This window comes from Chanodichthys erythropterus, chromosome 1 (assembly GCF_024489055.1).
Source record: "Chanodichthys erythropterus isolate Z2021 chromosome 1, ASM2448905v1, whole genome shotgun sequence".
Lineage (NCBI taxonomy): Eukaryota > Metazoa > Chordata > Actinopteri > Cypriniformes > Xenocyprididae > Chanodichthys > Chanodichthys erythropterus.
The window spans coordinates 31284919-31299808 of NC_090221.1; the positions used below are offsets into that span (position 1 = coordinate 31284919).

General features: G+C 36.9%; 1 protein-coding gene across 1 annotated transcript; it reads left to right on the forward strand.

The window, feature by feature from the left end:
• The first annotated feature begins 11946 nt into the window (after positions 1-11946).
• On the forward strand, positions 11947-14484 carry slitrk4 (SLIT and NTRK-like family, member 4). The gene has a single exon (XM_067382919.1). The coding sequence runs from the start codon at positions 11983-11985 to the stop codon at positions 14482-14484; it is 2502 nt and encodes an 833-aa protein (XP_067239020.1). The 5' UTR covers positions 11947-11982.
• Positions 14485-14890: the final 406 nt, after the last annotated feature.

The following is a 14890-nucleotide window of genomic DNA, read 5'->3' on the forward strand; positions in this document are numbered from 1 at the left end:
ATTGTGATGTATATATGAGTGAAATGGCTTTTTGAACAAGAAAAAACGTAGGACGGGACTTGACTTTGTCCATTTGGAATTGATAGGATTGATTTGCTATTGAGTGACAGGTTGTCCCACTCTCACGCCAGTAAACACGTCATCAAACAAGAGATGTCGCTGCAAGAGGGAGGGGAAGTTAATTTAATTGAAGATTATGTATAAATCATATACAATAAACACTGCTTTATAACATAAAAAAACAAGAATTTTAAAAATCGCTAAATTTTGTACAAATCATATATTGGGTGCTTCTCAGTCAGAATAAAAAATAAAAAATAAAAAAAATCATGTAGCCTTCTGATTTAGAAAAACACCCAATATGTCTTTGTAAATGAGTCATTGAATCATTTACTCAACTGAGGAACAAAACTTCTACTGTGTTGTAGTGGTTCTGCTGTGGTTTCTTTTGGAACAAGTTCCATTGGAATGCGCAAAAAACATTATTGTTTCTAAAATATATATATATATATATATATATATATATATATATATATTTATATATATATATATATATATATATATATATATATATATATATATATATTGTGTAGCGGTTCTGCCGTGGATTTGTTTGGAATGATTTCCATTGGGGGAGCAAAAAATGCATTGTTTCTAAAAATAAATAAAGTTAGTACTAATTTTCTGTTTCATCTAACTGTTATTTACTGAAATGCAATATCACAAAATCGTGCTTCCTCCTCATCTCTTCAATAAACTTTTTTAAAGATGTTAAAGAATTTTAGAATTAGTAATGGGGGCTTGAATGCATCTTTTGAACTAGCAACGTCAGGTCTATAATCAATGTCTTCACATTGTTATCCAACTGTCAGGAACACAGTGAACCATTTTGAGAACAGTGCTGATTCCTTGGCCTTGAAAAAGCAATTGAGCATGTTTCTTCTTCATGCTGAAGAACGTTCTTCTAGACATAAGCAGTTTACAGGTATTTCAGCAGCATGCATGTGTCATACCACCTCATGCTAGTTCTGGTGGTTCCCAAAAGATGAGTTGATTTGAGTTCACTGTTCATTTTTGTCCTTTTGCATGCACAATTCACTTCACTTTATTTTTTCTAGATTGCTTAATGCTGGGTATTTTTTCTTTATTTATGTAATTATCCTAATTTTGTATTGCAATTAATCAGCTTGCTGTTAAAAAGCACATGCAATCAAGTTCAAGAGCTGGTTAGTTGGACTTGAAAGAAATCTAAAATAAGCAGTGAGATAAATTGTGATTAGAAACATCCTGCATGTATCTATATGTTCTTACTGCAGCGTATGTTTGGTTTCTCCTCTTTATTCTTCTCTGCAGCTGTTAATGTTCACTGAAATGAACTTTTTTTTTTGCTCAAGAAACAATTGCGCTTAATGGCTTTGGGCATGATTGCATTCTCTGTGATTAAATTGCTGCCTTCATGATGTTTTCTCTGAAATCATTGTCTGTTTTAGCTTTGCATGCAACAGTGCAGTCAATCTACAGTAGGAAATATACCCTCTATTTTCTCTAAAAATCTGCCCACAAAACATACAAAATAATTGAATTTATACACAACAGGATATTTCTTATGCATTATCATATTTGAGAGCTTTGTGGTTTCCCACCGTATGCTTTGATCATTTCTAAGTTTATTTTTGGTTTTTCATTTGCAAATTGATATTCCTGTCAGATGCAAAATGTGTTTGTATCAGCTGCTATAGTGGGGCAATGTTAAAGGCTAAATCAAGCTATAAAAAAAAGTTTTATATTTGTATCAAACTTCTGTGTGTGTGTGTGTGTGTGTGTGTGTGTGTGTGTGTGTGTGTGTGTGTGTGTGTGTGTGTGTGTGTGTGTGTGTGTGTGTGTGTGTGTGTGTGTGTGTGACTTTCCCCCCATTATAAACAGCTTGTTTCAGAATTAAAACAAAGAATACATTAGAATGCAAATTTGAATAAATATTCAAGATTCTGCACTATTCCTCTGTCTCTGAAAAAATAAGTAAATTGTGATATTACTCACATGAGCTCCTTAGATGATCAGATGTTCTTCCTTCGAAGCACAAGAAGCTCTTTTGGATCATTCTCGAAATTCTGGATAACATCATTGTTAGTTTTTTTTTTTTTATTAAAAAAAAAAATAATAATAATAATCTATAAAATAGATGAAATTTTGAAATGTATGAAATTTTGCATGCACAAAAATATTCAAAGTCTATGGAAAAGTTTTAAGTACTGCACTGTATCTTCCCAGTTTCATTTTTTGGCTTCAACCCGACCACCAGACATGGTGTCAGATCCACAGATTGTGTGGCTAAAATCTGTGTCCCTGTAAGGCTTTATTGTAGCAGTTTCAGATGACATTGCAGATGGGCCTTGCTGTTGGCCTGCTCACATTTTGTTGACACATGCCAAATTCCCTCCATCTCGCCCGTCTACATTTGCTTAGACAGACACAGCAGATCTGGTACATTGCATTCTTTCAAACCTGGATTGGCTGGTGATGGTATTCAGCAGTTTGCCCATGTCGGCACTAAATTTGCAGTTTCCTTGCAGAGCAGAAATCTAAGTAGTATGTAAATCATCACAGTGAAAATGTCAGTCTTGTTTTGTTTGCAGTTTAATTTTATGAATTACAGTTTCTGTTCATTTTAACTCTGTGTTGTTTGTAGTGTATTTTAGGACATTATCCAATACATCATATCTGAGACACTGGTGTCCTTAAGCTTGAATTCAACTTAAGCTGCAAGAAAATAATATATATATATATATATATATATATATATATATATATATATATATATATATATATATATATATATATATATATATATATATATATATATATATATATATATATATGGAGAAGATGGAGAAAAAAAAGTATCTCAGCATGAAATGAGAAATCACTGTAGTCCCAGACACTATATGTATAATGCAGTGTTTTCGTCTGGAAGTTTGTTGAAATATTGGCAGATCTGTGTTGGTCAAAATAACTATCAATCCTCATTTGATTCAGACTTTTGACTCTGAGGTCTGAATTCAAAACTAATTCAATTATTGATAACATGTTTCTCTAAAACATTTATTTGAATAGAATTTTGCAGTTTGTGAAGGTTATTGCACACTTTTAGCATTTACTGGTGTCGTATATTTCACCAATACATAAAGTTTTACAATGGTGTTACAAAATATTCCTTCCCCCGACTTACTGGAACATCGGCATGTTTTACTAATTTGTTCTCTCATTTAAGTAGGGGGATACCGGGGGCAAATGTAACTTTTTTTTTTTTTTTTTTTTTTTTTACATTTACTGTCACCTATTGACAGATTTAGTTTCTATTTAGATAAGCATTTTGTTAAAAAAAATAAGTAAATACATAAAAATATCAAACATTTTGTCAAACATTTTCGATATTTTGGATTTTAAATTGGGAACGTTACATCAGTTCTGCAAAACTAGCTGCTGTATGTGTCCGCTGGACAGCAGAGATGGCGGAACGGCAAGTGGATGTGTTGCAACAACACGACTGCTTGAATAACGTGTCTTTGAAAATATGACACAACCAGTGTTGGGGAAAATTACTTTTAAAAGTAATGCATTACAATATTGCGTTACTCCCTAAAAAAGTAACTAATTGCGTTACTTAGTTACTTTTTATGAAAAGTAATGCATTACTTTATTTTTGTGTTACTTTTTCTCACCTGGGCTGGGCTTGCTTGTTTGTTTTAATAACAACAAAAAAAGTTATATTTTTGGCAAATGTAAAGGCCCTTTCACACCAAAAGTGAAATGTATAAGCCTCAGGTCGATGGAAATGCAAATTTACTCCTGTACAGTAGAGGGCGCAGTTCGAACAAGCATGTCAGCTGTTTTGCTTGTTTTCTATGGTTGAATTAGATCATTGAAGGTCAGCAGCAAAGACACTGGTTGATAAAGTGAGATTAAATACATGAAGTATATTTGTGTATTTTAATATAGTTAAGTATTACAGGTTTGCGTAAAATTCCGAGATCATTTTCACAGTTTTTATTCATTTTGAGGAATACTGAATGTTTTTGTGCAAGTGAGATGAGTAAATGCATGTTCACATTTAGTCTAGAACTACAATATCCATCATGTCCACACAGCGCACACAACACCTCTGCACTTTAGTTCTCTCAACATGGGGACAGGAGAGCTGTCGGTCAATAAATGTGAAAAAGTAACTTGTGTTGCTTATTTGAAAAAGTAACTTAGATATTTTGTTGTAAATCGTAAAAGTAATGCATTACTTTACTAGTTACTTGAAAAAGTATTCTGATTACATAACTCAAGTTACTTGTAATGCGTTACCCCCAACACTGGACACAACTGTACGGACAAAGAGCTGGGGAGAAATCACTATGGTTTTGAACATTTATTTAATGAGAATTTTGTAGTTTGCAAAAGTTATTGCATAATTTACTGGTGTTTCAGCAATACAAAAAGTATTACAATGGTGTAACAAAATATTCCTTCCCACACTGGAACTGGAACATCTACATATTTAGTATTTCCATAGTATTTTTATTTTTTATTTTTTTGCATGTCATGTGGAGGGCTCCATATAGATCACATGAATGTTAGGTAAAAAGTTACTAACACAGCATGGATTTTGAGCCAATATCTGCCTCTATGTAAAGTAAACACAGGCCCTGAGTGTAGAAGCTGTTTGATATTTACTTAGGGGGGTGGAGATGAACGTCAAAAAGTCAAAGTGATAACCGGTGAAAGGCTGACCTTTCGTTTACGATACATTTATTGTGTAAGGAAAAAATTGCCAGAGTTTCAAAATGCCAAGCTGCCCTCCTCCACAGAGATAGAGGAGATTACCTGAGCCCGACTGCTTCACCCCGCTGCCTAGACAGGCCTCAATGTGTATTGATGGATATCATTTTTTTTAATATTATTATTATTATTATTATTACTCATTTTGATGTATTTGTTTATTTTTGCTGATGAAGTAAAACTCACATTAGAGTCAGCCCTTTTTTCAGGTTCCTGGCCAACTATCATAACAGCACAAACAAAACCGCTCATGTGGCTGTCTTCTCCCTTCCTGTGGGATTCCTTCGGAAGCATATTAAGCCACAGTGGCTCACAAATGAAATTGACAGCTGAGTAAATCTGACTCAGAGCTGTGGGAGAACTCATGCAGCAAAGCTCCACATAGGAGCATCACTTCTTAAACTTCTGGAGGCTCTGGCCATGATAAACATGTACCGAGCTCCCACTGAGCAGCATATTACAGGATCGCTGTCTGTCTGCTGGACGGCTCAAGTTTTTCTTTCTCTAGTTGTCGTCCCTACTGACGAATGTACCAACCTATTTTAATCTGGGCCGAAGCTGTCAAAATGCATATTTCCTGTCCTAATATGGGATACAGCTTCCCACTAAATCCACTTAATGCTCAAAAGAAAACGGCAACCTTTTAACTGATGCATGGTGTTCAATCTCATAGGAGATCTTAGAATCGTTTTTATTTTTTTATCTTCCAAAAGGTTGTGTTTTAAGAGTCTCTCTGCAATAGAGAATAAGGATAAACATCTACTTGATCACACCTTGATCTACTTGATCATATAGATCACAGTCAAATAGAATTATGGGTCAAAGGTCACCCACAGTGGTTTGAATGCAACATTAGACCTTGACATTTGCTTGTAAAGGAATCAAAAATTATATATTTTTTTCTTTCTTAATGTAAAATGATTGTAAATGATTGTACACTGCCTTAATATATATATATATATATATATATATATATATATATATATATATATATATATATATATATAAATATTTTTTTTTTTTTTTTTTTTTACAGTTGGCACTGATATAAATGTGACCGTATAAACATTTGTGATGTTATGAAAAATTTATATTTGAAATAAATGCTGTTCTTTTGAATCAGAGAAATAAATAAATAAATAAAAACAGTAATAATGTGTTTCTTGAGCATCAAATCAGCATATTAGAATGATTGAAGACTGGAGTAATGATGCTGAAAATTCAGCTTTAAATCACAGGAATAAATTACATTTAAAAATATATTAGAATGTAAAACAGTTATTTCTGAATTGCAATAATATTTCAGAATATTACTATTTTACTGTATTTTTAAACAAATAAATGCAGTTTTGGTGAGCATAAGAGACTTCTTTCAAAAACATTACAAAAACAAATCTTACGGACCCATTTTATTAACGTTCCATAGCTTAGTGATGTTTCTGAGGTGGAAGAAAGATGTTTTTGTAGCATGTGAAATATGATTTTAAGACAAGTTGCTGATCCAGTATTTTACATCTTTAGCATGCTCTGCCAACTTGGATAATTTGGAGATTTCACCTGGTCATGTTGAAATATATTAATTAAGTATCATCGGCATAACAGCGGAAACTAATTCCATGTTTTCTTATAATATTACCAAGTGGCAGCATATATATTGAAAACAACAGAGGGCCTAACACAGATCCTTGCGGCACTCCATAATTTACTGTCGTTATCTTAGTTTTTTTCCTATTTAAATAGACAAAAATTGTGATGGTCTGAATCTAAACCATCTAAACCACCTTAATGCCTGTCCCTGAATACCAGTGTCATTTTGTAGTTGATATAAGAGTTTTTTTATTGTAATTGTACATGTTTTTCATGTACATCATATGCACATCACATTATGGAATGTGTATCTCCCATTTGTGCAACCGTGTGTGTGTGTCAAATTTTGACCCAAAGAGGAAAACAGCTTATAAGTCATGTAATTTTTTTTTTTTTTTTTTTTTTTTAGAGGTAGGGTTAGTGTAAGGGAATAGAATATACAGTTTGTACAGTATAAAAACCATTATGTCTATAGAAAGTCTACGCAAATATATAAAAACAAGTTTGTGTGTGTGTGTGTGTCTGTGTGTGTATCGCTAAACCCTGGCTCTGGCAAGAAAATGAGAACTTTGAAAATCCACTTTTCTTTTACAAATCCACATCTGAAGTATAGTAGCAGGACGGATCACATGACCTCATAACATCTTATTTTCAGTTATTCACCAGGCTTCATAATATCAAGGACTGCGGCTGAACAATACAAACAATTGTTGTTGTTTTTTTTGTTTTTTGGATCCATGCCCAGTAGGCCACAATGTGACTGCTACTGCTATCTTTGTGCTTAATAGAAGCCTTGCGATATTTGAGGAGGCAAAAGACTCAAATGGAACAGATGAGACACAGAGGATCTGTTGCTGCCAACTCTGGAGTGGACATTAGTATCCCCTGCTGCCGCCTAGTCATCTCTGGCTATGCAAAAATGCCTGTTCGCTTCTATAAGCATCAAAGGCTTTCATATATGATTACTATCTCTCTCGCTCACTCTTTATAACTTGCAGTGGTAAAACCCTGTAAAACACCTTTGAATCTATTATTTTCATTTTTGTCTATAAACCCTTGCCACTCAAACACAATCCGCTCTCCTAATGAACGTGAACGTCTTCCATGCCTGAAGGCTTAGTACCCTTTCAGACTACAAGAAAGATAAACAACTTTAATCATCGCATGTGTACATATGTAGATAGTTCAAAGCCATTTTTGCCACTAGACTCCAAAGTTCTTGGCAGTAATCCCCGGTAGACATTCCCCCAGCCACACTCATCCACTGCAGGCGACGTTGCACAGTGTCATCTCTTCTATCTCATTACCCTATTTCAACAGACTGCCTGTCAATCAACATGTTTGCCAGCTGGAGGGATGTGCTTTATTAGATTGCTGTATGATTGACGGGATCGAGGAGCAAGGGTTAAAAGAAAGCTGTAAAACATATGGAATGACGCCGACATGCCTATTGGGAGGAGAGGCTACAAACAGAAAATAACCAAAAACAAAGGAACGGGAGCTTTGGAATCTTGCCATTTTTTTTTTTCCCTCCCTTTTTCTTCTTCTTCTTTACCCGCTATGTTTTTGCATACAGATTGTAAAAACAATCAAAAGAATGAAGATGCACTACAGTATCGTTTACATAAATTGCACCTCATTACTCATTCGCACTTGAAAAGTTAAAACTGAACCATTACTCTCTATCAAACATTGTATGATTTTTTTTTATGTTGTTGACAACAACAGTATCATACATTAATGACATAAAATGTTCCTTTCCACCATGTTTATTTCTTTTGTTTTATTTTATTTTACTTTTTTTTTTTTTTTTTTTTTTACCAGTGGCTCGCATGAACACACACGCATACAAAATTAGTCTTAGTAAACAAAGAAAAATGCAAATAAGAGTATACTTAAACTAAATATATTAGGTGAATAATATTTCCAGAAATAAATAGTTTTAACATTCAAATAACTGAATGATAATTGCTCGTTCTCACCCTTGTTAGGCAGTAAATTTATGACGGAAAAAAAAAGAAGAAAAGGGAAAAAAAGGAAAACTTTGAACACAGAGCACCAACATTAAATGTGGATTAAATTAAGGCATATTCAACCTGCCCAAAGTGACAAAACTGTGTACAAAACAAACAACACTTATGTTTTTTTTTTAATGTCACCACCAATATTTTTTTCTTTATCTTGTAGCTAGTTAAAAATAGGCAGTTGTTTAACATATCAAAGACTGAAACTTGAGAGAGGCAGACACAAAAACCAGAACAACCCCCGTATTCACAGAGCAAAGGCTGTCACTTCACACTAAACACCCAGACTGAAAGTGTTTACCCCATGCTTATACATAGAAATTGACAAAATAAGAACAAGCGCTACATTGCTGCCCAGCTTATATCTGAGTGAAGGCCCTAGAGGCTTTTGCTGCTTTACTTCTGGCTACGGCGAGAATTTATTGTGATTTTCGGCTCTCTGCAATAAGCTTCAGTAATTTCCCAAACTACTACAAGGTGGTAGATGAGGTCTTAATAAATATCTAATTTTCATTTTTCTCTCAGATTGACCCAACAGTTGTCTTTGCTCACGAGGATTATATAAGGCTGCAATGAGTTCAGTGTTCAAACATGCGAATATTAAAAATATTGAAAAGTGACACATGTACACACACACACACACACACACACACAGAATAATTGACTTTATTGGGGCTAGTTATCACAATTTATTCTCTGATTAACATTTCTCAGGGTAGGTTTCATTTTCTAAGTCACTATCTCTATATACACATGCCTTACAGTCTTGTCAAAAATAATAATAATAATAATAATAATAATAAATAAATAATAAAAAAAATGGCTCTATAATGGCATTTAAACAATACAAAACTAGCAACTAACTTGTTTTGGCTTTCAAAAACTGTAATTGATAATTTTATAAAATTGCAAAATATAAAACATCCTTCCCTGATCTGATGCTTACGAAAAATTATTCTGAGAACACAGCTCAACCTTTTAGTTAAAATCTGAGTTCATTATTAGTGCATTCAAAAAATATGGTATTGGAATTTTAGTTTGTATTTAAAAAACGTTTTCCAAGTCCTTAACCCAAACTAAGTGTTTGAAAACCAATAGATTTTTCACTCAAAAAACTTTCTGAGAAGGAAAATGTGCCAAATTCATCCTGGCCCCTGTATCAGATGATGTACACTATTTACAACATATAAAAGAAATCAAAACATATAAAAAGCTTAGAGTGCAATCCGTTTTATGAGCTAAAACTCACTATTTTTTCTACCAGATGAGGGCGCCGTGTTTGATCTTATTTTTTTTTCCTTGGTTCAACATTATCCCACTGCAGAGCCATAGAGGACATAACAGACACGGATGCTCCATCTATGTCCACTAAGCTATTTTCCTTTTACATCTTCATAATCTAAACGTTTAATCATAACTGCCTCCAATTCTGGAACATGCATGTCATAAAATCAATTAAACGCATGCATGAGCACAAATCAATGTTCAGGTTATTGGAAAGACATAAGAAGTCGATAAAAACGGCGCACCTGTTGTCTATCAAGAATGAATCACCATTCCTGGGGAACTGTCAAACTATAAAGATTTGTTGCTGTGCGCGCAACAGCTCTGGGTGACTTTGCCGCAGTTTCTAAATGCGGTGCCGTGCAGCCACGTAATCTTAAATTGTAAAATAAAGAAAATAAAGAATCCCACGCGTTAAATCCTCTCACGCAGCTACCAGGCAACCAGGCGCGTAAACTGGCATTGATCCAACTAAAGATTACGCGTCACCATTTCCAGAGATGCTTCAATGAACGACACAAGAGAAAGAGCGCTTTATAATGTTCACTACTAAGTGTTTAAGAGATATCCGAAGTTGAATTTTGTTTCTCAATATTTTCGTCCTGTCGACCCCGCTCCCTTCTCTCTCTTTACACTCACACATACGCGCGCTCGTAATATAGGAATATTTTAAAATAAAGAATAAATAAAGAAAATATAGAATCACACGCGCTACCGTCTGGAAAAGGGGTTCGCGCGCACGAACTGGCCAGGATCCAACTAAAGATTACGCGTCACCATTTCCAAAGATCCCTTAACGAAAGACATTAGCAGAGTGCTATAATGTTCACTAGTGAATGTTTTAGGGGTGTCTGAAGTTAAATTTTGTTCTTTAATATTTTCGCCCTGTTAACCGCCCTCCCCTCGTGCACTTGCCTCGCTCTCCCTCTCTCTGCCTCTCTCTCTCTCTCTCTCTCTCTCTCTTTCTCTCTCTCTGCATCTCTGCATTTTCTCTCCTCCCGCTTCACCGTGTGGGAAGCTCAATGCAGCAACAAAACCAACATACTTAGAAGAAGACGAGGTGGAATAGTTGGTTTATAAGGCTGTTCTCATTATTCGGACTAGGACTGCACCAACAATACTTATTTTGATAATATGGTGTAGGATGGCATCTCTTTTCGAGCGCATTTTACTCAGCTGAATTATTAATTTCCTCGCCGGTCTGACATCAGAGCACGTAGTTTCTTTTTTCCTCTTATCTCGCAACTTGCATAATCCCAAGAAACGGCAGGATTCAACTGGAGTCGATTTCCGATTTTCGGTAATCGAGTTGAGCCGCGACGCGCGATGGATTGTTGCGATTAATTTATTAAGATCTGTATCAGTTATTTTTTATTTTTTTTCCCCCGAACTGTTGAGCGAACTGTCCGTTTAAATCGCGTCTAAACTGATGTGCAATTCTTTCAACGGAAGAATGTTGGACTTGTTTTGCATCCAAATTCACCACTTGCTATTTCATCATTTTCACTTCGGTTTTGAAAACGAATTCATTCTTCAGCGCAAATACACAGCGCCGTGTTTGAGATGCCTCAAAAGAGCTCAGTAACCTTGGGATTTTATGACACAATATATGTTTTGTACAAGTGGAGCCTGACTAGAGAGGCTGAGACTGAAATCTGAACCTGGCTGAATGGAAATAGTCCCTCTCTTGGCGCTCCCAATGTCCGGTGTTATCTGAAAAGGAGGAGATTTTAACATTGCCGGTGAGTGTTGAATTTTTATTTTTTATACATTCAGTTTTTTGTTGGCAAAGCTTGTGGATTCAAAGGGTATGATCTCTTTGTACTGTATTTAAATTACGGTTTTGTGAAGAACGGTGATAATACTGTCTTCTGTATGCGATGGACAGAAACCTTTTTTTTTTTTTTTTTTTTTTTTTTATCCCTCGATTCACTGAAACACAAGAAATACGCTGATGCATACATTTATTGCGGTGTATGCACTACGCCAGTGTATTACAATTACATATATTTTTTATACTTGTGGTGCTTGTAAATACAGATTGATTTATTTTCAGTGTAGGCTCAGATTTTTGGTTCAAAATGCACATAACAGGTTTTTCCAAGTTCTTTGTGTGCACAGAGGGCATTTTAAACACCCCTGCTGTAAGATCTTGGCATTAGCTGTGTGAGTTAATGGGAAAAAAAAGGCATGTGTTTTGATTGTTTGTTTGTTTTTCCCCCTCTAAGGTAAATGGTTTACTGGGGGATTTGTAAAAGGCAAAATGCTGCTGCTTGTTCTGTTGGCCTTTTCCATATCGGGTTCATTTTGTGACTTGGATTCGGACCTCAGAGCTGAGACCTGCAGCGCTTGCTCCTGCATGTCCATCGAGAACGTCCTCTATGTGAACTGTGAGAAAATAACTGTGTACAGACCTACACAGCTGCAGCCGCCAGCATCCAGCCTCTACCATTTGAATTTCCAGAACAACCTTTTGTACATCCTTTACCCCAACTCTTTTGTGAATTTCACACACGCAGTCTCACTCCAGCTGGGGAACAACAAACTCCAGAACATTGAGGGAGGGGCCTTTGTGGGGCTTAGTGCATTGAAACAGTTGCACTTAAATAACAATGAGTTAAAAGAGCTCCGCGCCGACACGTTCCGAGGGATCGAGAACTTGGAATACCTCCAGGCTGACTACAATTTAATCAAGTTCATTGAGAAAGGAGCCTTCAACAAATTACATAAACTGAAGGTTCTCATTTTAAATGACAATCTGATTCAAAGCCTACCTGAGAACATTTTCCGATTCGCCTCACTTACTCACTTGGACATAAGAGGGAATAGAATACAGAAGCTTCCTTATCTCGGAGTTCTGGAGCACATTGGACGGATAGTGGAATTGCAGTTAGATGACAACCCATGGAATTGCACTTGTGATTTGTTACCTTTGAAAGCCTGGTTGGAGAATATGCCCTATAACATTTTCATTGGGGAGGCTATCTGTGAGACCCCTAGTGACCTGTATGGCCGCCTCTTGAAGGAGACTAATAAGCAGGAGCTGTGCCCCATGGGGACAGGCAGTGACTTTGATGTACGGATGCCCCCCTCCCAGCCCGAGGGTGGGCTAACCATGTCTAATGTGGCACCTTCAACCATAGCACCTTTAGTGACCAAAGCACCCAAAACCACCAATCCCTCTAAAATATATGGCAATGGGATAGTTGCTGGTATCCCACCTGGTAAAAATGGCCAAATTGTGTCCTATCAAACTCGAATCCCTCCCATCTCCTGCCCCCAGCCCTGCACATGCAAAGCTCACCCTTCTGACTTTGGCATTAGTGTCAGCTGTCAAGAAAGAAACATCCAGAGTCTAGCAGATCTTATACCTAAACCGCCAAATGCTAAGAAATTGCACCTAAGTGGTAATTACATACGAGATATCAGTTCCACTGACTTCCAAGGGTTTGAGGGTTTAGATTTATTACATTTGGGCAGCAATCAAATATCCACCGTCCAAAAAGGTGTGTTTGCAAATCTGACCAACCTCCGTAGACTATACCTTAATGGAAATCAGCTGGAGCAGCTGCACCCTGAAATGTTTCTTGGGCTTAGTAACCTCCAGTATCTCTATCTGGAGTACAATGCCATAAAGGAGGTGTTAGCAGGGACATTTGACTCCATGCCAAATCTGCAGCTCTTGTACCTGAATAACAATGTGCTCCGAAGCCTGCCTGCATACATCTTTGCAGGCATTTCTCTTGCCAGACTGAATCTAAAGAACAACCACTTCATGACTCTGCCTGTGAGTGGCGTCCTAGACCAGCTCAAATCTCTCACTCAGATAGACCTGGATGGCAACCCTTGGGAATGCTCCTGCGATTTAGTAGCTTTGAAACTGTGGCTCGAAAAGCTGAACGAAGGGGTCGCTGCCAAAGGGGTCAAGTGTGCGTCTCCAGTGCAGTTCTCCAACATTGAGCTGAGAGAGCTGAAAAATGAGATCATGTGCCCGAAGCTCATAGCCAGGCCTCCTTTCATCCTGACCAGCGCTACCCCTATTCTCACATCACTGTCACCTGCCGGAGTTGGCAAGGCACCCCCCAGTGGTCCCGTACCCTTGTCTATTATGATCTTGAGCATACTGGTAGTTCTGATCCTCACTGTCTTTGTGGCCTTCTGCCTGCTGGTCGTAGTGTTGAGACGGAACAAAAAGCCAGCGGGGAGACAGGAGGGACTCGGCAACCAGGAATGCGGCTCCATGCCTCTCCAGATCAGGAGGCACAATCACAAATCGAACAAGAAGGACGACCTGGGTGGAGAGACATTCATCCCGCAGACCATCGAGCACATGAGCAAAGCTCACACATGTGGAATTAGAGACTCAGATTCGGGCTATAAATTTGTAGACTCAGAGAGACAGAAAATGATGTTACGCAACAGCGCAGACAAAGACAAGGACTCTCTACCCCTTGACCCCAGGAAGAGATTAAGCACCATTGACGAGCTGGAAGAGTTCATACCGGGACGAGACAACCACAACATGTTCCTCCACAACTACTTGGAGAGCAAAAAGGATTTCAACAGTATAGGGGTGAGTGGCTTTGAGATCCGTTACCCCGAGAAACCACATGACAAAAAAATGAAAAAATCATTGATAGGGGGCAATCACAGTAAGATAGTGATTGAGCAGCGTAAAAGTGATTATTATGAACTAAAGGCAAAAATGGGGACCCCAGACTACCTTCAAGTACTAGAGGAACAGACAGCCCTCAGTAAATTCTAGAACATCAGCTTCATCTGCCCCGTAATGACAAAAGTGCCTTAAGAAAAATCTTAATGACCAATGGAATACCGGACACGTTTCATTACACAAAACGTAACTCCCTTAGAATCGTTGGCTGTTAAAATTACATACCATTTTTTATGTTGTGATGCCATTAAGAATTAATAATCACATCAGTCAGTATCTTTACAAACAGTTGTAGTTTGCTGCTATTGATATGGGTTTCATCAAATTCCACACTGAACTTTATTTTTACCAAATGATTGGGTCATGAAACAGTGTTGAGTGTACTTCATATTGACCCCTCTTCATTGTGTTTGGTTGGAAGTATTTTTAGGCATCTTGGGATGACAAAATCAAATGGAGTGGAAGAATTGGAAGTTGGCACATGCTTGAAAGTGGTGGA

Coding starts and splice junctions, on each gene's coding strand:
- slitrk4 (XM_067382919.1), top strand. CDS start 11,983: ATGCTGCTGCTTGTTCTGTTGGCCTTTTCCATATCGGGTTCATTTTGT.